The sequence below is a fragment of the Drosophila ficusphila genome, unplaced genomic scaffold, assembly GCF_018152265.1.
Source record: "Drosophila ficusphila isolate 14025-0441.05 unplaced genomic scaffold, ASM1815226v1 contig_197, whole genome shotgun sequence".
In the NCBI taxonomy this organism is placed as follows: Eukaryota; Metazoa; Arthropoda; class Insecta; order Diptera; family Drosophilidae; genus Drosophila; species Drosophila ficusphila.
In genome coordinates, this window is record NW_025064091.1 from 2,337,376 (window position 1) to 2,356,252 (window position 18,877).

At 38.0% G+C, this 18,877-nt stretch overlaps 1 protein-coding gene and 1 long non-coding RNA gene across 7 annotated transcripts; one reads left to right on the forward strand and one right to left on the reverse strand.

The window, feature by feature from the left end:
- Window positions 1–24: 24 nt before the first annotated feature.
- LOC108102164 lies at window positions 25–1,842 on the reverse strand. Its single transcript, XR_001772147.1, has 4 exons — window positions 1,641–1,842; window positions 404–621; window positions 204–344; window positions 25–149 (listed from the first exon to the last, which is right to left on the reverse strand). It is a non-coding gene; the product is annotated as an uncharacterized LOC108102164 (long non-coding RNA).
- A 2,023-nt stretch (window positions 1,843–3,865) lies between these two features.
- LOC108102159 (sodium/potassium/calcium exchanger 2) lies at window positions 3,866–18,819 on the forward strand. Of its 6 annotated transcripts, none has more exons than XM_017206855.2 (7): window positions 3,866–3,961; window positions 13,383–13,526; window positions 15,146–15,453; window positions 16,317–16,548; window positions 16,863–17,009; window positions 17,079–17,417; window positions 17,789–18,819. In XM_017206855.2, the coding sequence occupies exons 1-7, from the start codon at window positions 3,946–3,948 to the stop codon at window positions 18,106–18,108; spliced, it is 1,506 nt and encodes a 501-aa protein (XP_017062344.1). In that variant the 5' UTR covers window positions 3,866–3,945; the 3' UTR covers window positions 18,109–18,819. The 6 variants fall into 6 exon arrangements, with proteins under 6 accessions (XP_017062344.1, XP_017062341.1, XP_017062343.1 ...); XM_017206852.2 differs by lacking the exon at window positions 3,866–3,961 and adding an exon at window positions 6,570–6,933; XM_017206854.2 differs by lacking the exon at window positions 3,866–3,961 and adding an exon at window positions 6,570–6,933 and having other exon boundaries at window positions 13,386–13,526.
- The last annotated feature ends 58 nt before the right edge of the window (window positions 18,820–18,877 follow it).

The window sequence follows — 18,877 nt, forward strand, 5'->3', positions numbered from 1 at the left end:
GAACTGTCAGCAATGTGGACAAAGCCACCACACCTTCCTCACCCACAGCTCCCATCGACTTTCTAAGCTTCAAGCAATTTCTTGACACACCAAATTGTAGCATTCCACTAACGACCGCCCAAGTCAAGCTCATCAGTCAACACAGCGGGCTAAAAGTTTCAATGAACACATCATGATTTCATTGCTAATGTAATAATACTTACCCCAGAGCTTTTCTTAATAAGAGGTAATATGGTTTCTCCGCTACAATATCACGTCCTTAAACAAAGGTTCAATAGGTTTTTTCCCAGCTAATGGTAACAGTATTGGATCCCACATCTACGAGGCAAAAACGAGTATCCCCTCTGCAGTGGAGATTGGGATGAGTTATACAATTGCATACAACAGATATTAAAATTAATACCAGATTAAATGCATTTCCTTGCTCTGTGCATAACTCCATTGTTATTGCGTCCTCAAGCCTTACGGAGACTTCATGTTTCACAATGTTTCATTGTACATACATATAACCTCAAGTTAGTGCGAAGAGTTCGAAGAACTCAGTAGCAAGCAGTAGACCAATAGATGTGCAAGCAGTAGGCCAATAGATGTGCAAGCAGTGAGCCGACAAAAGGAAGACTCCTGAAAGTCCACAAACGCAAGTGTAAGCAACGAAGAAAACAAAAAACAACACTTTTCAATTGCACCTTGAACATTTTAAACTTCACACTATGATTCCGTGATTATGATATGATTTCAATATGAGTTAGTTGTTTCTTTAGGCACCCACAAAAATCATTACTGATGAGTGCAGACCACTCAATTCTTTTCTAATTTACAATTAAGATTTGAGTGTTGTTGTTGACTTGAGATTATTAACAAAAAGTCCCTTTAATACATCGTCGCCTCACGATATCTTGAGGCAGCCTTTCGAACGTCCCTCTCTCGATATAGATATGATCGATATGTCCTCTAATCGCAGAAAACTAATTGATTCGAGGATAGGACCCAAATCTATTCCCGGCAATCGGAACAATATGACGTCAATTAGCCATGTTATGACATCGGCATCGAGAAGGGAGATACTTGTATTTCAACCTGTCACTGGCAATTTACCTCTGTATTTAGTGTAGTTTAATTTATATTGAAGATAAGGATTTTTTAATTTCTTTGGACACTTGAGCCCGAATGCCGGGGAGATATTTATACCAAAGATAGTGGCGCCTGGGACTCACATTCCCCAGCTCTTCAACGCTTTGTATTCGGAGTATTTTATGTATTTTTAATATTTTTTTGCCGAGGGTATTACATATTCCGTAACGAGTTAAAAATAAACAAGAAAGAAAGCTAGCTTCGGCAAACCCAAGCCAATTTATATATCCTTGCAGTCATCAAATATGTCGAACAAAGTGCATAAAGGCTAAACAACATGGAAGCTATAACGATTTTTCTACTAATTTTCCATGCTTTCGGCTATTGTTTATATGGCAGCTGTATGATGTACCTACTTCTGAACAAAAATAAAAATTTCGTGTCGATTGTTTATAATCAAACGAATTTGTTACCAAAAAAAATCAAACACCTGGCCAAAGATCTTTGAAAAAAATAAGATTGGAAGTCCCTGACTGAAATCTGAAAAGGTCTAAAAAAAAAAGCCTTACCTCATATGGATTGGCTCCTCCGTTGCTTAAGCTTTAGCAGACGCTTTAGATGCTTTAGACACAAGTCTGGTCGACTGTCCGTATTAAAGTCGAGGTCTCGGGAACTGCAGGAACTAGAATATTGGGATTAAAACTGTAGATACTTATTATTCTTACGCAGTGCAAGTTTGTTAAATTGTTTTGCCACGCCCATTATTACGCCAACAAGCTGCGAAAATCTGTGGGCCTCTGCCTCGATATCCGGTACCCAAACCTTACCCAACGCACCCACCTAGGCCAATGGAGAAACCTAAGCCAATGCAGCCACCTAAGTAAATGCAGGCTCCATTTCTGAGTAACGGGAATCTGAAAATCGGGAAACCTCACTATTGCGTTCTCTCTTGTTAGAAAATATTTTCCTAACTAAGAAAACATTTATATGTACATATTTGGAAAATTTTTATATTATTTTTTTTTTTTTTGGTTAAACTATGCCTTAGTGTAACTTTTTTCTTAATAAAGAATTTAAGTGAAAGCGGATTTTGGGGCAACTAAATGGGCAACAACGTATGTAACAATTTTCAACCAGTGGGGGAAGGAGTACTAAAATGCGGAGAATACTTGAGACCATGTCGCCACTGGATCTGGAGTGGGTGGTAGTCTTGATAAACTCTTACCTATGATGTTTGACGCTGGATTGGCTCGCGTTCATGATTATCAATAATCGTATGACCACTTGAGGTTTTTTACTTCTGCTCAAAACGGAAAGGAAATTGTATACATATGTACATACATTGAACTAGAACGATAAACCATCGACAATCGTTGGGTAGATTAATTTCGTTTTGCCAAATAAATTTCGAATTAAATTTTATTTTAAGCGACTTAGCAATCAGTCGGTCGGTACTCCCCAAGTTACTCTATATAACCAACCGTAAACCATAAGTGCCCCTTATAAAACTGGCTTCTGCCGCCCCCAAAAATTGATTCTCTGCAAACAAAGTTTTGCCACTTTATGGCCTGATAGTCAACAGTTGTTATTCAAAAAATAATGTGATTTTAATTTGCTCTTGCAGATGAGCAACACATTCTCTAAAATCATGTTTTTTTTTATGAATTGTGCTTGTATTAAATTATCATGTATTAAATTATTGAAATATAAGTTGTATATCTTGGCAATAATAATAATAATAACCTATCAGACCGAATTTGAATTTTTGCCAGCTCAAAATAAGAGATGAGTATTAACTTTAAAAGCCAAGTATACCTAAATCAGTTGCAATGACTGGCTTTTAAATTTATGGTCTCCGAATCGCTTGGCGCGTCAAGAATTGTTTTTTTTTTTTTTTTGAAACTGTAACATCTGATGAAAAAATATAAATATGTAAACCTTTCCCCTAAATATGAATACTATTTTCCATATAAGAATACTATTGATATTTTTTCTTTAGCGAATATCAATAGTATTCTTATATGGAAGAAGTAATTAACAAATTAAATTACAACCCAAGGCTATACGAATAATTTGTGTGCCTACGGTACATTTATAGTTATCATTTCAATCGCAATTGTCCAAACCTTTTGGACTCCACTGAGTTCTCATTATTTTTCTTTTTCGCTGTTACTTACAGATGGCATTTTCTATTACTCTTTAATCTAGTTATTTCGATTTTTTTTTCGAATTTACGCGGGCTGTATGCATTCGATTACACTGTGCGACTAAATTTAACGAAATGTTTGTTTAAGTTACTTTTTTGATTGTTTTCGGTTAAGATGCATAAATTATGCACAAAAATATCTATGCCACCTTCTAAGTGATATGATTTCTTTTTTTATGATAAATTTTATGAAATTATTATTATGAAAATAATTAACACTAAATATTATTTTTTTTTTACTTTCAATAAACTATTATTTTTTTTTAAGTGAATTTTTTTCCAGATTTTTTTTTGGCTTTTTCAGAGGTATCCTCGCGTAACAAGTTCCATACGTAGTCGCCCAGAGTATAGAGCTGGGAGAAAAAAATTTTTAAAGCATTGTTATAAAAGCCTAACGGTATATTTTCTTAATACATTTTAATTAATAGATATTGAACTTGCATAAAACGCTTATAACGGTGAAAAAATATTTTCCCAATATGTGATTATAAGGCTGTGAAATATGCCAAAACACAGTGTTATCGATGTTTATTTTTTGTTATGTTGGTAGCCATATTTTTCTCATATGTTGACATTATAAGACATTTCAGATTAGCAGTTGGTTTTTGATAACCGAAAAAGTTAGTCACGTTTTTTCGTGTTCTAGCTTTTTTTTACCTTTGAAAGAAATGGATCCAAGCTTCTGTATACAATTTTGTGTTTAAATTGGAAAAGTATATTGCATTATCACCTTTACCAGTCGCATCTCGTTACATCTCGAAATAGACATAATTATTTTAATTGACTTTTGAATTACTAGTTAAGTTGCATATTAATCTGCCGATCTGAAATTGACATAAAACCAGAACATTAAAAAAATATAGAGCTTTGCTGTTTTTAAATATACACGTGAATATTAAGATATGGAATTTTTTGCCGTGGAAAAAGCTGAAAATAAATAAATAAAGTAGACTTGACAGTGGGAGATCAACAATAGAAAAAATCTTACTACCAAAGTGTTCATAGATTTTAGCTTAATACAAGCAAGGCCTTTTTTTTAATCTCCCACAAATTCTAAATTCGTTTTCCGATCGTTACATCAACATAAATATTTAAACATCTTTAAAAATTAAAAACTTTTAAACTAAGTTTTTAACCGGTGTTAAATAAGTTCGCCAAGTGAAGCTGATCAAGAATATATAATGTTAACATTATGCAGTTCAATCTTCTGAATAAGTGAACTTATGTTATTTTATTGGGTAACCTTGACGAAGACAACCCCTAGAGCCTTAAATAATACTTATTCTCTGGATAAAGCCACCCCAAATCAAAACGCCAGCTGTCTGTCAATATTAAATTGTCAAAAATTGTCAGATATCTCAGGTGCATTGGAGTCGATCAGCTGCCTGAGTTAAGTTATCGCCACTTCATTGATATACTCGTGTACAGATAAGCCAAACATATATAATCTTAGAGGCTCTAGCAGCTGCTACGCCATTGCTTGACCAAAACCATGACGTATTCATTTATTTCGGACGTCACCAGCAAAACCCCCAAAAAAAGAAGCTCCGCAATAAAGACCGAAAAAGAAAATAAAATCAAACTCAGTTTTGATTTGTCGGAAATCAGTAGTGATAAAGGCGTGAAACCAATTTCTTTGCCTGATAGTGTGTATAAATATAATTTCTTATTTGTTATTTACAATCCTTTCTCGACGGAATAATCTTTGAAAGCAAAAGACAGTAAATAATTGGCATAAACGACGTCATTACTTAGGCGAGTTTAAAAACAAAAGAGAACGTTGAAGACGAGTGTCTTGACCATCAGATACTTGTTACTCAGATGAAGAATTCTAACTAAACGTCTATCGCCGCGTACTCTTCACTAAAATCAGCATCTTTAATCCCAATTCTCTAGTTCTTACACTTCTAAAGATATTGACATTTAAACAGACGTAGAAGTGGGCGTGGCAAATTTTTAACGTCATTTGCTGCGTATTTTTCACTAGAAATTAAATCCTCGATCCCAAACTGCTCAGTTTGTGGGCGTTAAATTTGAAATATATGTATACGTATACACTTTATGGGCTTATAAGTGCTTTCTTCTAGTTACATTCTTTTTAATACACTAGCGAAATACTGATCAAAAGGTATAATTCAAGCTAAGAGTTGTGCATACCAAGACTTTCAGAAATTCAATGGGTTCAGGGAAAACTGCGGTTGAAGTAAAAAAACACAAAACGTGTTGGGAAAACGTGTGCGATGACACCTTATTTGTTGTAATCAGCTGCTCCGTTGAAAAGTTATTAAAGAAATGAGATTTGTAATGTCTTTTTTTATGGCGAACATTTGTTCGTTTTTGTATGTATGCATCCATCGGTGTTTAAGGCTCCCTTTCCGAAAAACTCGATGTTGACACAGCGTAAATTGTTCTGAACTGATAAAAATTCTGTTTTTATTGCTCAATTACTTTCGGGAGAGAGAACGGGTAGCGGGTGCAAAAACAATCTTTAATAGAACGTAAATCAACAAACTAATTTCACTTGGCATTGATTTGACTGATAATAGATTACAAATAGATTACTGGGCAAAAAATGTGTTTGTTTTTGAAGTCAAACTAAAAGAAGTATTAAATAGCATTATAAAGGGAGTATAAAATAAGACAAAGGTATTAAAGATGCATTATTTGATCGAGTGTTTAAGTGTTAATTATCAATTGATTATTATTGAAAAGTATTAAGAAAATTCTTGGTTGCCATTCCGAAAGTAGGAGTGTTGTAAGAAAAGGCGGCGAAATTCCCCGATTCTTTTCTGGACTTCGATTGCGTAGTTTGGGCGTATGCATGTAGCATAATTTCAGAGCGATCGCCGGTTTTCCCCGCTCATTGTGCACTCGAGATCTCCCTTCTTTCTGGCGGGTAGACCCCCTTCCGGTTTCCCCGATTCCACGGCGAAATGGGGTTTACTACATGGCGAAAGGGACAGGGGAAATGAGGAGGAGAAATGGGAGTTAAGGAAGGAGGAGTGGCAGAGAAGGAGGAGGGGGAGGGGGAGGGGGAGTTGCAGAGGAGGAGTGGCCACAAAACAAAAACTGGCCATAAAACCGGCAACGTGCACCGACTGACTTGAGTTGACTAGACGTACTAGAGAGATATCTTTATAAAACCGTCAATACGAGGCGCTGCCTCTGCCGCAGCTACCGCCGCTGCCGCTGCCGCTGCCTCTGCCGACGCTACCGCCGACGTCGCGGTTTATTATTAAGACGAGTGCGAGCGGGCCGCAATTAATTAGTTGTGCGATACAATTCTAGCCAAGCGGTTTGCTGGAGTTGGCCAGCGAGAAGCGACGACAGAAAGTAAAACGGCGGACGGAAATTCGAAAGTTCGAATATCGAGCACATCGAAAATTCGAACATCCGCCAGCGATTCGAATTCAAGCGCTCCGTTGCGCATACGCCGTGTGTGTTCCCCTTTAATTCACAACAAGGCGCATTTAATCCCAAGAATCCCAAGATCGGTTCAAGTGTTCTTTAAATTTGTTTTTTGTTTTTTCCGTTCCGAGGCTGTTGGTTTTTGGTTTATAATAACCCAGCATCCGCAATGGTTAAAGCCACCGCTCTTTTGGTGGCCTTCTTCCTAACAATATGTGGCTGCCTTGTAACGGATACTCAGGCAACTGGTGAGTTCCTTAACAGACTGATCATTTTTGGGCTAGGAAGCGAAGCTACTTAACTTAAATAAAAGTAACTAGCATTAAGCTTGTGAGATACAATTTAACTTAACCAATTTACAACTAACGGATACACATTTTGTGTGGTTTTTTTTGTTCTAATGTAAGAAATTCAAGAACTATTTTTTATATATGTAGGTAAGAGCAGACAAACTCTGAGCTTTTATATTTAAATACACAGCACAATCAATCACGAGCTATACATAGGGTATATTTCTTCCGTTAAAGTTGAATTTTTATTTGAAACTCGACGGGCCCATTAAAAGTGAAAGAAAATCATATCTCATAGCTACGTGACATGATGGTACGATCCCTACCGTTTGGTGTTGTCCCATTATAAACTATAAAGGTCAGACAAGTTAAATATATACATCATTCAAAAGTTATAATACCATCCCGACGTCGTATCTCGAATGTTTTGGGTGACACGCAAGATTGTTTTGGTAACCTGAGAGCTAGATAAATACAGCCCTTAATATGTTTACCTTTCCACGGAAAACGTTTGCCAAATATTTGCGGGCCTTTCCGGCTCTCCGCTGTTCCAGAGGCTTTGTACACTGGTGACTAGTCTAATCACTAGCCACTAACCACTAACCACTAACCACTAGCCACTAGCCACGCGCTTATCTAGACCTCCTGTCGACCCGAAGCGATTTAGCCCGCACTTATCCGCCGGATGGGCGGATCGATCGATCAATCATGAAGCACTTACCCGCCGACGACAAATGGATGCTTCCTTGGCAATTACATTATTTTGGGGCTCGTTGTTTTTGGGGGTGGCATGTCCCCTTATCGGAGGACCCCGAGTGATAGGGATGGGCGAAAAATCAGGGTGATGGCTTTATGGACCCCACACCAAAGGGTACTCCACTTCAGTTGGTAATCGCCAACGCGGCTATAAAAGTGTAAGCGGCCCACTGCCATTAAACACAAATCGTGGCCGCCCACTATATAATGCTCGATCATTTTGATTGAACAGAGCCACTATCGTCGCAAGTCGACGACTTCCTCTCAGATTTTTGATTATCCATTATGGGCCGGTGATACGGCTACAATCGCAATCGTTTTTCAACAATCGAATGAGCCATGTTCTTGTTTTTCAACTTAAACGGATCAGGGTCTTTCCCATTGGCAATACTTTTTTAGTTTTGAATGCATTTTTTTTCATATCACTTTAAAATACAATTTGAAAACTCTTTAGCTTGGAACGACTATGAGTTTTGCATTTATATTTTAGTGCACATCATGGGAAACTATGCAAAAGTCATAACTTCAACTTTTTTTTATGTATTTATTGAAATAAGAAATATGAGTGCACATAACATACTTTTAATTGGTTTTCATGCATTTATTTCATTTAGATAATCTAATGATAAAATTTCAAATATTCCATAGTCATCTTTATGCCGTACATTCATTTAATTTTAAAAACTTTGATTTTGAATAAAAGTCACCACAAAACCCCAAGCACGTAGAGAAAGTGGGATTTTGGGGATTTTCTTTCCCAGAAAAAGCATTAACAATTACTTTACACATTGGTCAACAACCGCAAATTCCTAAGAACAATTGCAGCAATGCATTTATAAATTGACATAATCGTTAGCAATATAATTGCCATAAGAGCCATCAAGCCAAGCAAACCGAGCTACACCCACAAAAATAGGGGACTAGGCCGTGTCCACGCATTTAAGGTCGATTTGTTTAATGGGCGAATTAAATAATTTTAATTAGTGCCAATTTGGCAAACTTCATGGAAATAGAATACACTTATTTATATTATTTAGGACAATTTTGCATTACTGTTTTCCAGAAACCACAATACCCATTTTATTGAAACATTCTCGTATTTCTCAATATCTAATTTAAGATCATACTTCGTTTTGAATAGACTTTAAAGTGACGAAAGCAGTTTGTTTGCATTGTTTGTCCATATCTAATGGGATTCATTCGATCTAGACTTTAGACTTTTACGAGCACGTCATGTTCCCCAACTATTATTACGAAGTTCACGCTTTCAAATTTGTCGATTCATGATCTCGATCTTAATGTGATCTTAGTGCAGCCATCGGTAATCGATCGGTTAGCCTCACCTCTCCAGGTGATTCCCGGTATCTTTGGAAACGCAAATCCCAATTCTCAACTCTCGATTCTCAACCCAAAGCCCAATGCCCAGAAGATCTATAAATAGGCTGCCCACCTGCGATTAATATGCTCACTTCGTATTCGGTAATTCCGAATTGAGATTTTCGTTGGAACGATGAAAAGGAATTTCTTCTCTGATGACGCTGCCTGCTGCACTTGAGCCAACTGGCCAGCAAATTTGGGAGTTGCCGTCCGGGGAATTTTCGAAAAGCCATAATCGTTAATTACAGTCTTCAGTTTTCCGCCAACACCTGTTTTCTTGTTGTCTCAATATTGGGCTTGAGTGCCACAGTCTAACTTATTTTATTCACCTATTCAGTGCAGTCGAATCGTTTTGTTTTTATTATGCCGGCACAAACGAGTAAACAGCTCGTCTGTTTGCAACACCATGCAACATGGCTCTTCAAACCCTTGGAATTTCAAGATCCCAAAGTAGAAAACAAAATAAATAAAATAATATAAAAAAATGTATACATTTCTATAGAAAATAATAAATAATATTAGAGGACATTTTTGTTTTAATCAAAGGAAGGTAAATCTTAGGAAGGTGTGAGTTATAATACTTCAATTTATTTCTCACTTCAGTGCTTTCTTTACAAATCAGTCGCTTGTGTTCAGTTGAACCAAAAACTTTGCTGGTCAGTGATGGCTCATAACCATTATAGCCATCACTGGCATTGAACCAATAAATAGTGTTTACGAAACAATTAGCCGGTGCTTTTTGCAATGCCTTTTTGATTGGCAGTGACTTTGATTCGAATTGTTATTTGCATTCGGAGGTGCTGGTGTTTTCAAACTAGGCTGGCTAGGCAATTGGTATTATATAGGATGCATTTCGAAGCTGCACAATTAATTGGGTAAATGGGTGGAGCCCTAAGACTCGGGTCTTCCCGCGGATGAACATTTCGTTATTTAGCCTCGATCGAGGGCTTCGGAACATCGATTCACAGATTTCCCCGACTTCCGCAACTCGGCCCGACACTCAGGAATAAAACACGACTTTGAGTGGGCTACAGACTCGACTCGAGATTGGGTTTTCCATTGCATCTCGTAAGCTTTACGCTACACTCGAAGAAAAAACGCCTACCGCGAATTTCGGGGGAATCCCTTTGCTTTCAAAATGCCCTTGACGTAGAAACAATTGATTCTATGCTATTACATTAGGCATTTAACACGTCTTCTTAGTGAGTTTAAGCGGCGATATTGACTAACACGAAAATCGGTTTTAGGGGAAACGGAAGCCAATTTCGACAGTTTTTAGTACATTATCCACATTGAATACAAAACAGTGAGATATATTCAAACAGGTTTAATGACACGATCGGTCCTATGGCAGATATAAGATATATGCGTTTGATTTGCAGGCATTAAAACTATAAAAAAGGTCTAATTTTGTTAAGCAGAAGGAAATGTAATAACAGAAAGGCACCCTTTTTACTTGTTATTCATAGAAAAAACTTATGTGTACTTATTTTATTCGAAAATTTCTATACACGCATAATCAGAAAATTAGCAGTCGCCATAACTTATTTTTTAACAAGTGTAAAACCAATCGGAATACGAGTTCTTTTTACAAATTACTTATTAATGTTCGTATATGGATTTTATGAATGTAATATGCCTTAAGTTTCGGATTGTCGAAGTTCGATTTTTCTCCATTTTATTTAATTTTAATTGCATTTAAAAAAAAAGACCATTTAATCTTTAATTGCAATCCTTATTCATTTCATTTACAAGAGACATTAATGTCAAATATTTTTGTTTAACAAGAATAACTTCTCAATCCCGATCTTAAGTTAAACTTAAGCTGGCTGCTCTTCGAAGTACATGGATTCATTGGATTTATTTTTTCGATGGTACTAGTTTTCCCATTTTGTTCGAGTGTTTGCGTTTCAAACTGGCCGCCGCCGCCACCAACAAGTTCATTAAACTTGTTTGTCTGCTGAGCTCGGCTCGGTTCGGGTTCGGATTTTGGGCCGTAATGATCGTAGACACGTTCTGCGATGGCGATGGTGACTGTGGCTAAATGCATTCCCCAGATGCAATGCCAAGCTGCCGAGTTGCCAAGTTAGTTGGCCAAGACTTTTCCTCTCGGCGGGAAGCGGAATGAGAGCTCTCGGTTGTGGACGTCAGTTTGACCTACGGGCTTGGGGTTCGAGTTTGAGTTTGAGTTTCAGTCTGAGTTTGAGTTTGAGTTCGGGTGCAGGGAGTGTGAAAGATCGGCCCATGTTTGCTTTATGTTATATTGGCCTTTGTTTTTCCCGCGGCGCGATTGTCTGCTATGTTTCCATTTTCCACCTGGAGATTGCAGGTGGAAAACAATTAAACAATTATTGCTCTTGTCGCGCGAGTTCGCTGCCGTGCAATCGCTGAAGTTGCCAATGTTGCCAATGTGCAGGTGCCACAATTCTTGGCACGCAATTCGAACAGAAATACGACTACAAATCGAGACAACAATACCCTCGGTGAGGAAAACCCATCGAGCGTTGCTGCTGCTGCATTGCCCACTTAATCTTGAATCTTGAAAATCGGGTCAGGAGGTTGGCCCCACTCTGAGTGGGACTTGGTTAACAAAAACGGCTTAAAAGTAATACGAGTTATCATAAAACCAAGTGAAAACGAAACAGAAACAGAAACAGAAAATTATGACTGACATTGGTAATTAATTTACTGGCCGGGGGGTGTAAAACTGATAAGGTTGTGGACCTAGACTGAGAACTCGCCCTTCCTCAAGATAAAGAAACCTCTCGTCCGCGAATAATAATAAGGCAATCGCACAAAGCCAGACAAACATAAACAAATCATCGACCAAATGCCCATGACTGTCTCACCTATTTCGGTTCGCCAATGCAATTTCTCCAAAAAAAAAAAAAAAAAAAAAAAAAAAAAAACAAAAACAAAAATAAATACGCCTATATGAGTATGTACGTAACGTTGTTGTTAAACAATTCCCAATCAAAATCGAGCAGACGCGCAGTAATAATTCTGGCATCCAACTTAATTGCGCCCACGGCTATATAATTGGTTATCTGACCACGAATACGAATACACGAATGGAATGTTTTTGTTTTTCTTGCGCTTTTCGTGCGAACTGCAGAAATTAAACTGAAATCATAATAGTCGAGAGCTGGCAATGACTAACTTGAATGCCAATAAAAGCTATCTGCAAAAAAAGTATTTTATTCCTCATCCCTGGAAAACAAAGATAATTTGTTCCGATTTTTTACTGACAGGAGTTGTCTAGCTGTGATTTATAAACTAAAGAGCACTTATTTAATTAAAGATTGATCCTATATTGTGTAAACATTCTCTTGATTACCTTCAATTTCAGTCAGTCCCAGGGAACCCTGTTTAAACAATTGCAAAAAATAACTACCAATTATTTTTGTTACTGTTTTATATAAAAATAATTTCGAGATAATATTTCTGAATATTGTTAATCCATTCAAAGGGAATGCCTTAAATTTATTGCAATCTATGTGACAAGATGCGTTGTGCAGGTGTGTTGAAGAAAAGTTAAAAAAAAACTGGTTTGATACAAACGTAAATTTTTGACTTTACTGAACTGCGTACAATTTTCACTAAACTCAAATAAAAATCACATTCAAAACCATACAGTAAATATTGAAAAAAAAAACTAAATAAAATCGATGTTTTTAGACTTACTTACTTAAGATATACATAGATAAATAAATAGACAATTTTTTTTCCAAATCGGACGGCATTATCATGTAGCTTCCATAGAAATGATTAAAATAATAGTGCGAGAAACCACAAAGAATGTTTGTATTACTTAACTTATTATTTAAAATGCACTTTAGTATCGCACCGCATTTACGTAATACTATTATAATATTATTATTAATATTATTATAATAGTATTATAATAAGCTTGAACAATCATGATAAAAATAATAAAAAATTAGTAGAACAGCCTAAATAAAAGTTTTGTTTAAGATTTCTTAATTAGGAATAAATATGGAGAGAACGTTATAAATTAAAATTCTTCAAGCTGCTTGGCAATTCGAATATACCCTGAATACCTCGATCACCTGGCAACAGAAGATCGGTCTCGAATCATTTACATCGGTCGATTTTGATTACGATGTCAGTTTGTTGTTTTCTCCGCCGCGACTTAATCTTATCACTGGGTGAATTCTCCATTAACCTGGAAGAGAGTCACGGCCGCGGCGATATGCATCTCAAGAGCCCGATGGTAAATCGATTAATTGCCCACTCTTGCTTGGTTTTTCCAGCAGCGACTGGCAACGGAAGCAGTTTCCTGGAGGTCTCCCTGCGCTACTTCGACGAGCAGCTGCTCCTGGACATCCTGCCACGCGCCACGTGTCCTGGCGAAGATGAGGCCTCTCCGATGGACGAGTTCGCCGACCTGTTTACGGGTGAGTTAAGTTCCGGGTTTATCTGTTCACCAGTAACCGATAAATACACACCATAAGCCACTGATGACCCCAATGCGACGACTGAACTTGAACTTGAACTTGTCCGTTGTCCATTGTCCGTTGTCCGTTGTCCGTTGTCCGTTGTCCGCGATCCACGGTGTCCGTCGTCTTGGCCCAATGTCTTTCCTGTTTTGGGCCCTATCAGCCGCGGCGATAACGGGCAATTCAATGGCCAATAAATCAGACGAGCCGCATAGTCTGTTTATAGAGTCGTCATCACAAACGAGTATAGAGTATAGAGCCCACTGGAGTCGCGGACAAATGGACATGCGACCGAGCACTTGGGGAGCGCGTTGTTATCGTGGCTAAAGCAAACACTTACAGCTCAGATGGACGTTCTCCGGGGAACGGGTCTAGATTCTAATAGGAACCGCGATAAGATTTCGCCGCTTCTGCGGCTGAGGCCTTTTTTTTGGGTCTAAATATACCGAATGACTAGGATCGATTGCGTGTCCGTCTATAATCCATTGGCTCGTTGCCAGGTGAATTTGATTAAATCGTAGATCTGTCACTCAACGCATCGTTCATACCGAAATCGCTTTCAGTTTACATAACTATCCCGAAATATGATCTATGATTTCATCCAGTTCCAGTTTGTGTCTTATACACTCCTAACAAAAGCAACCCTGAAGATATGATATGATGTTTTGTCTGGGGTAGAACGTTGCTAAGAACTAAAAAAAAAATCCTGGATATGGAAAATATTTTTGAAGAAGGATGCAAATGTTTTAAAAGTATAAAAAGAAATAAAACACTGGGAACTAACTAAAGAATAAGAACTGTATACTAATGCTCTAGTTAGTACTTTATGCACTCTGAGGCAAAATCAAAATTCTCTCAATTTCGTTTTTCAGAATGAACCAATTTAGCTTTCTCCACTGTGCCTTTGAACTAATGTTATGTGTCAATTGCCACGTTCCTAATCTTTATTAGTCGGCAATAACTTTAATATGAAAGAGATCATGTTTCTCAGGTCAGTGTTCTTCTGCGCCGCTGTTGCCAACTTGTTTTAATGTGATTATATTTACCCAGACAATAACTGTATTAATGTTCAATTAAAAACTTACAAATTGAAGAAAGAAATCCTTTGCAGAGATTTTGCAAAGGAAACAATATTGACGACAAAGTATTGCACATCTAGAACAGCATATGTGTCGATCTAATTATTCACACAAACTTAACCAAAAGACTGACTTAAAAACAAACAGTTGGGTGTATTATAGAAAATTATTAAAAAATCGTTATAATTTCGATGTTGTTAAACATGCATGCAATTTGCTTTGCGGCTTTTAGCCATTAGTTACGAAAACAGATATAAATAAATTATTTGTACAAAGATATGACGACTGTTTTGTGTTGATTTCATAAAAATTAGAAGAATTAATGACCACAGACAGGTTTCGTTGCATTAATATAAGGTTTACTTGACTAATTGCTTAAATTCCTGCCAGATGTTACATTTTCGTGGCCCACTAAAATAATAATTTATCTGTGCACATTTACTTAATCCAAGCAAGCTAACATGACTCTTTGTGTTTTATTTGCCATTTGATCGCCAGTGGAGCAACTCCGTCAGGGTTGGGTAGTGTTGCACGTCTTCGCCGCAGTGTACTTCTTCATCCTGCTGGCCATCATTTGCAACGACTACTTCCTGCCGACGGTGGAGTGCATCTGCGAGGACCTGCATCTCTCCAAGGACGTGGCGGCGGCCACCTTCATGGCCACGGCCACCTCGATGCCCGAGTTCTTCACGAACACGATCAGCACTCTGATCCTGGAATCCGATATGGGCCTGGGCACGATCATCGGATCGTTGATGTTCAACACACTCGGAGTGGCCGGCTTGGCCGCCCTGGCCATCGAAAAGGTGAGGATAACCCCGATTAGTATTACATAAACTTACGAAAAGGAAGCCCGTTTTGGCTAGCTGAATTCTATACTCGTATATAGTATATAAATCCATAAAAAAAACTGTATCAAACATACTTTTTTGTGACTAGAGTTTTACCTGTCGTATTTCTGATACTTAAAATGTTAAATATTTGGTACCACTGTGCAGTTCTGCAGTTCACATAGTGACGATGATCACTAGTAAAGTGCTTAAAGGAAAAGATTTACAAATAAAGCAGAAGATCGTTAAGAGTATGGGAAATGCATAGCAAGACTTTAAGAAAATCAGTTGTTTGAGGAGAAATGGAGAAAATATGTATCACGCATAAAGTTGCTCTCAAAATGTGAACTAAACTCATAAAAATCGGTCGACTATATCACATACATAGCTGGCATACGTAAACCAAAATATCCCTATAAAATTAAAGGAAAACAAATTAGAAAGTAGTTGTTTACTAATGAAAAACAGAATTAACGACTCTTCAACTACGAACAAAATTTCATAAAATTCGTCACTGCCAAAGAAACTATCAGACGAACTATAAAAAAGGTAATAGTTGTTAAACATTATAACTAGCTGACAGAAACTGACAGAAATGTGAAAACTTATAGAAGTAACTACAGATTACGGATGAAATATGCAGTACATATTTCTAATTTCTGACTTGTGATGCACAAAAACCTTTAGCTATAGAGTTGCGACGACTTTGAAGTCCCAACTAACTAATATATAGAACAAAAATAATTATAAATGTTGGATACCCTTATACTATTCGAATATTGCGCCCGATGTTTTCCTTCAATAAATAATTAAAAAACCAAATTGATTTTGTTTTACAGCCGGTGCAGCTGGACTGGTGGCCAATAGCCCGCGACTGCTTCATTTACATCTTCAACACGATCATCCTGCTGGTGTTGGCCTGGGGAGGCAGCATTAGCTTCACGGAGTCCTGCATCATGATGGGATTCCTGGTGCTCTACTACCTGATCACGTTCAACAACAACAAGTTCATGCCGGCCATCCGGGTGTTTATCGAGGATCGGATGAACTGCTGCTTCTCCACGCGATATGGTGAGTTCATTGAGGGAATTACTGTAGCAAGCAGCCCTATTATTAAGCACGGCTTGATAAGCAGTTAACGTTATTGTGTATCCCTTAAGTTAAGTCATCCTTTATGTCCCCCTTACTCCTTTAAGAAACACCATGTAAACCCATATCTAAGTATGTACGTCTCTCTCTTGCACATACGAGATTGTGAAATAGGCTTAGCATTATAGCATAAATAAAGATCACTTTTGCTGCGACCACTGAAGAGAAAAGACCCTGATTGTATCACTACATTACTTTGTACATTCAAAATTATTTACTATACTTGTATACTTCAGACCTGACGGAGCCCCCAGAGAACAGTGCCAAGGCTCAGCTGCCGCTAAAGAAGGATCCACTGTCCGGCGATGGCCTCTTCGTGGTCAATCTTCCCGAGAACACATCCTCCATGTCCTCCACGGCCAACCTGACACACTCGAAGCTTTGTAGGTTTTTAGTTTCTAATTACACAACTTTAAATATCTATAACCATTTATTTATTGTTGTATTATTAGGGAATGGCGAGGACGACGAGGAGGACGGAATGCCCAAGAGCATATACGCCTACCCGCGCGACAAATCCGGATGGAAGCAGTTCTGGTGGATCTTCGTCTTCCCCATCAAGTTCACTCTATCGCTGCTGATCCCGCATCCGATGAAGCACCGCCGCCTCTACCCGCTGTCATTCATCATGTGCATCCTGTGCATCGGCGGGAATGCCTACCTAATTGTCTGGATGCTGACTGCCTTCGGTGTGGCTATTCACGTGCCCACCATTGTGATGGGGCTCACCTTCCTGGCCGCCGGATCCACCATGCCGGAAGCCGTTTCCAGTCTTATTTCGCTAAGAAATGGTAAGTGGTGAATTAACTATCACATTTACTTCAAAACAATTTAAAATATACAGAAAAGTATTTTGTTTCGTGAAACCTTGTTTATTTCAATTGATTAAGTTTTGAGGAACCAAAAAAAAAGTTTTAGAATGTTGTAATAGATTATATACACCATTACTAGTACAGAAAAATGGATATTGTATATACATACATATAATATAATATTAAGGGAATCCTAAAGCGATTGGCCTTGTTTTATATACAAATAGTCATTAACTTACAACAATTTTGAAAAAAAGCAAGGTTCACTTTCATTTTCTAGGAAAATATAAAACTAAATCTTAATAAAAAATTTCTTGTAATATAAAATGATGTATTCCGAACATTTTCAGGTGAAAACGGCATTGGAGTTTCAAACTCGTTGGGCGCCAACTCCCTGGCCATCCTGTTGTCCCTGGGAGTGCCGTGGTTCATCAAGAACTGCATCCACTACAGCACCGGGGAGCCCCAGCAGGTGGGCACCCAGGGCATCGAGTACAACATCCTGATCCTGATCGTCTCCACGGTGGCGCTCTTCGTGATCCTGAGCTTCAGTGGCTACCGCCTCACAAAGCGAGTGGGCGTGGCTCTTTTCACGGTCTACGGAGTGTTCATCGTCCTCCAGATCCTCATCGAGATGAACGTCTTCTTCCCAAGAGACTGCAGTAGCTAGTGATGGTGTCTGGAGTCTGGAAACCCACGGAAGTAGGAGAAAACCAACCTTGCCCAATACTTTTGGTGCTGGCACCAGGAGATTATTACTCTGAAACCCGCTACGGGTCCTAAAATCACTTGGGAATATTTTGGTTAACTTTAGATTTGCTTAAGTCTGAGAAACTAAAATGATAAGTTCAAGATCTTGACGATTTAGCTGTTTTGTAATTATCATTTGTATATTCGATCACATAACAGAAGTAGCATACGAGTATAACCTGTTTTTTTTTTGTTGTTACCATAGTTTACACTTTGATTATTGCCTAAGACTGTCTTTAGGTTTAGACGATAAAGCAACTATTTCTATTTATTTCGCGTTGAATTAATTCTACATATGACTCAGTGCATATTCCATAGCCTGTAGTACCATCCACAAATGTTTGAACCGTTGCCAAAGCCCAAATCGGGATATTATCAGTTAAGAGGATAATACACACACATACGAGTATACATATGTATCTGAAAGTGCCCACTTCGTTCACCAAACTTCCTGCCAAGGGCCGTACAAACTCAACAACAACAAAATCCAAAAACACCCACAAAACCCTATGTTGATATTCCGCGCTTCCACGCGTGCTTAGTGCTGTAAGGACTATTTGTTAACGTTGTCTTAACCCTTGATACCATTGTTATTAATTTATAAATACATCGTAAGACAAATGTTACCGAACCTGACTTTCATTACGAATAATCAATCAATAGCGTGCAAGTGGATTGATAACCAGCTC

What these genes read in the sequence shown, in the direction of transcription:
- LOC108102159 (XM_017206851.2), top strand. Translation starts at nt 13,232, where the DNA reads ATGTCAGTTTGTTGTTTTCTCCGCCGCGACTTAATCTTATCACTGGGT. An exon ending in GTTCGCCGACCTGTTTACGG is followed by an intron (nt 13,527 to 15,145) that starts GTGAGTTAAGTT and finishes TTTGATCGCCAG; the next exon opens with TGGAGCAACTCCGTCAGGGT. An exon ending in CTGCTTCTCCACGCGATATG is followed by an intron (nt 16,549 to 16,862) that starts GTGAGTTCATTG and finishes TGTATACTTCAG; the next exon opens with ACCTGACGGAGCCCCCAGAG.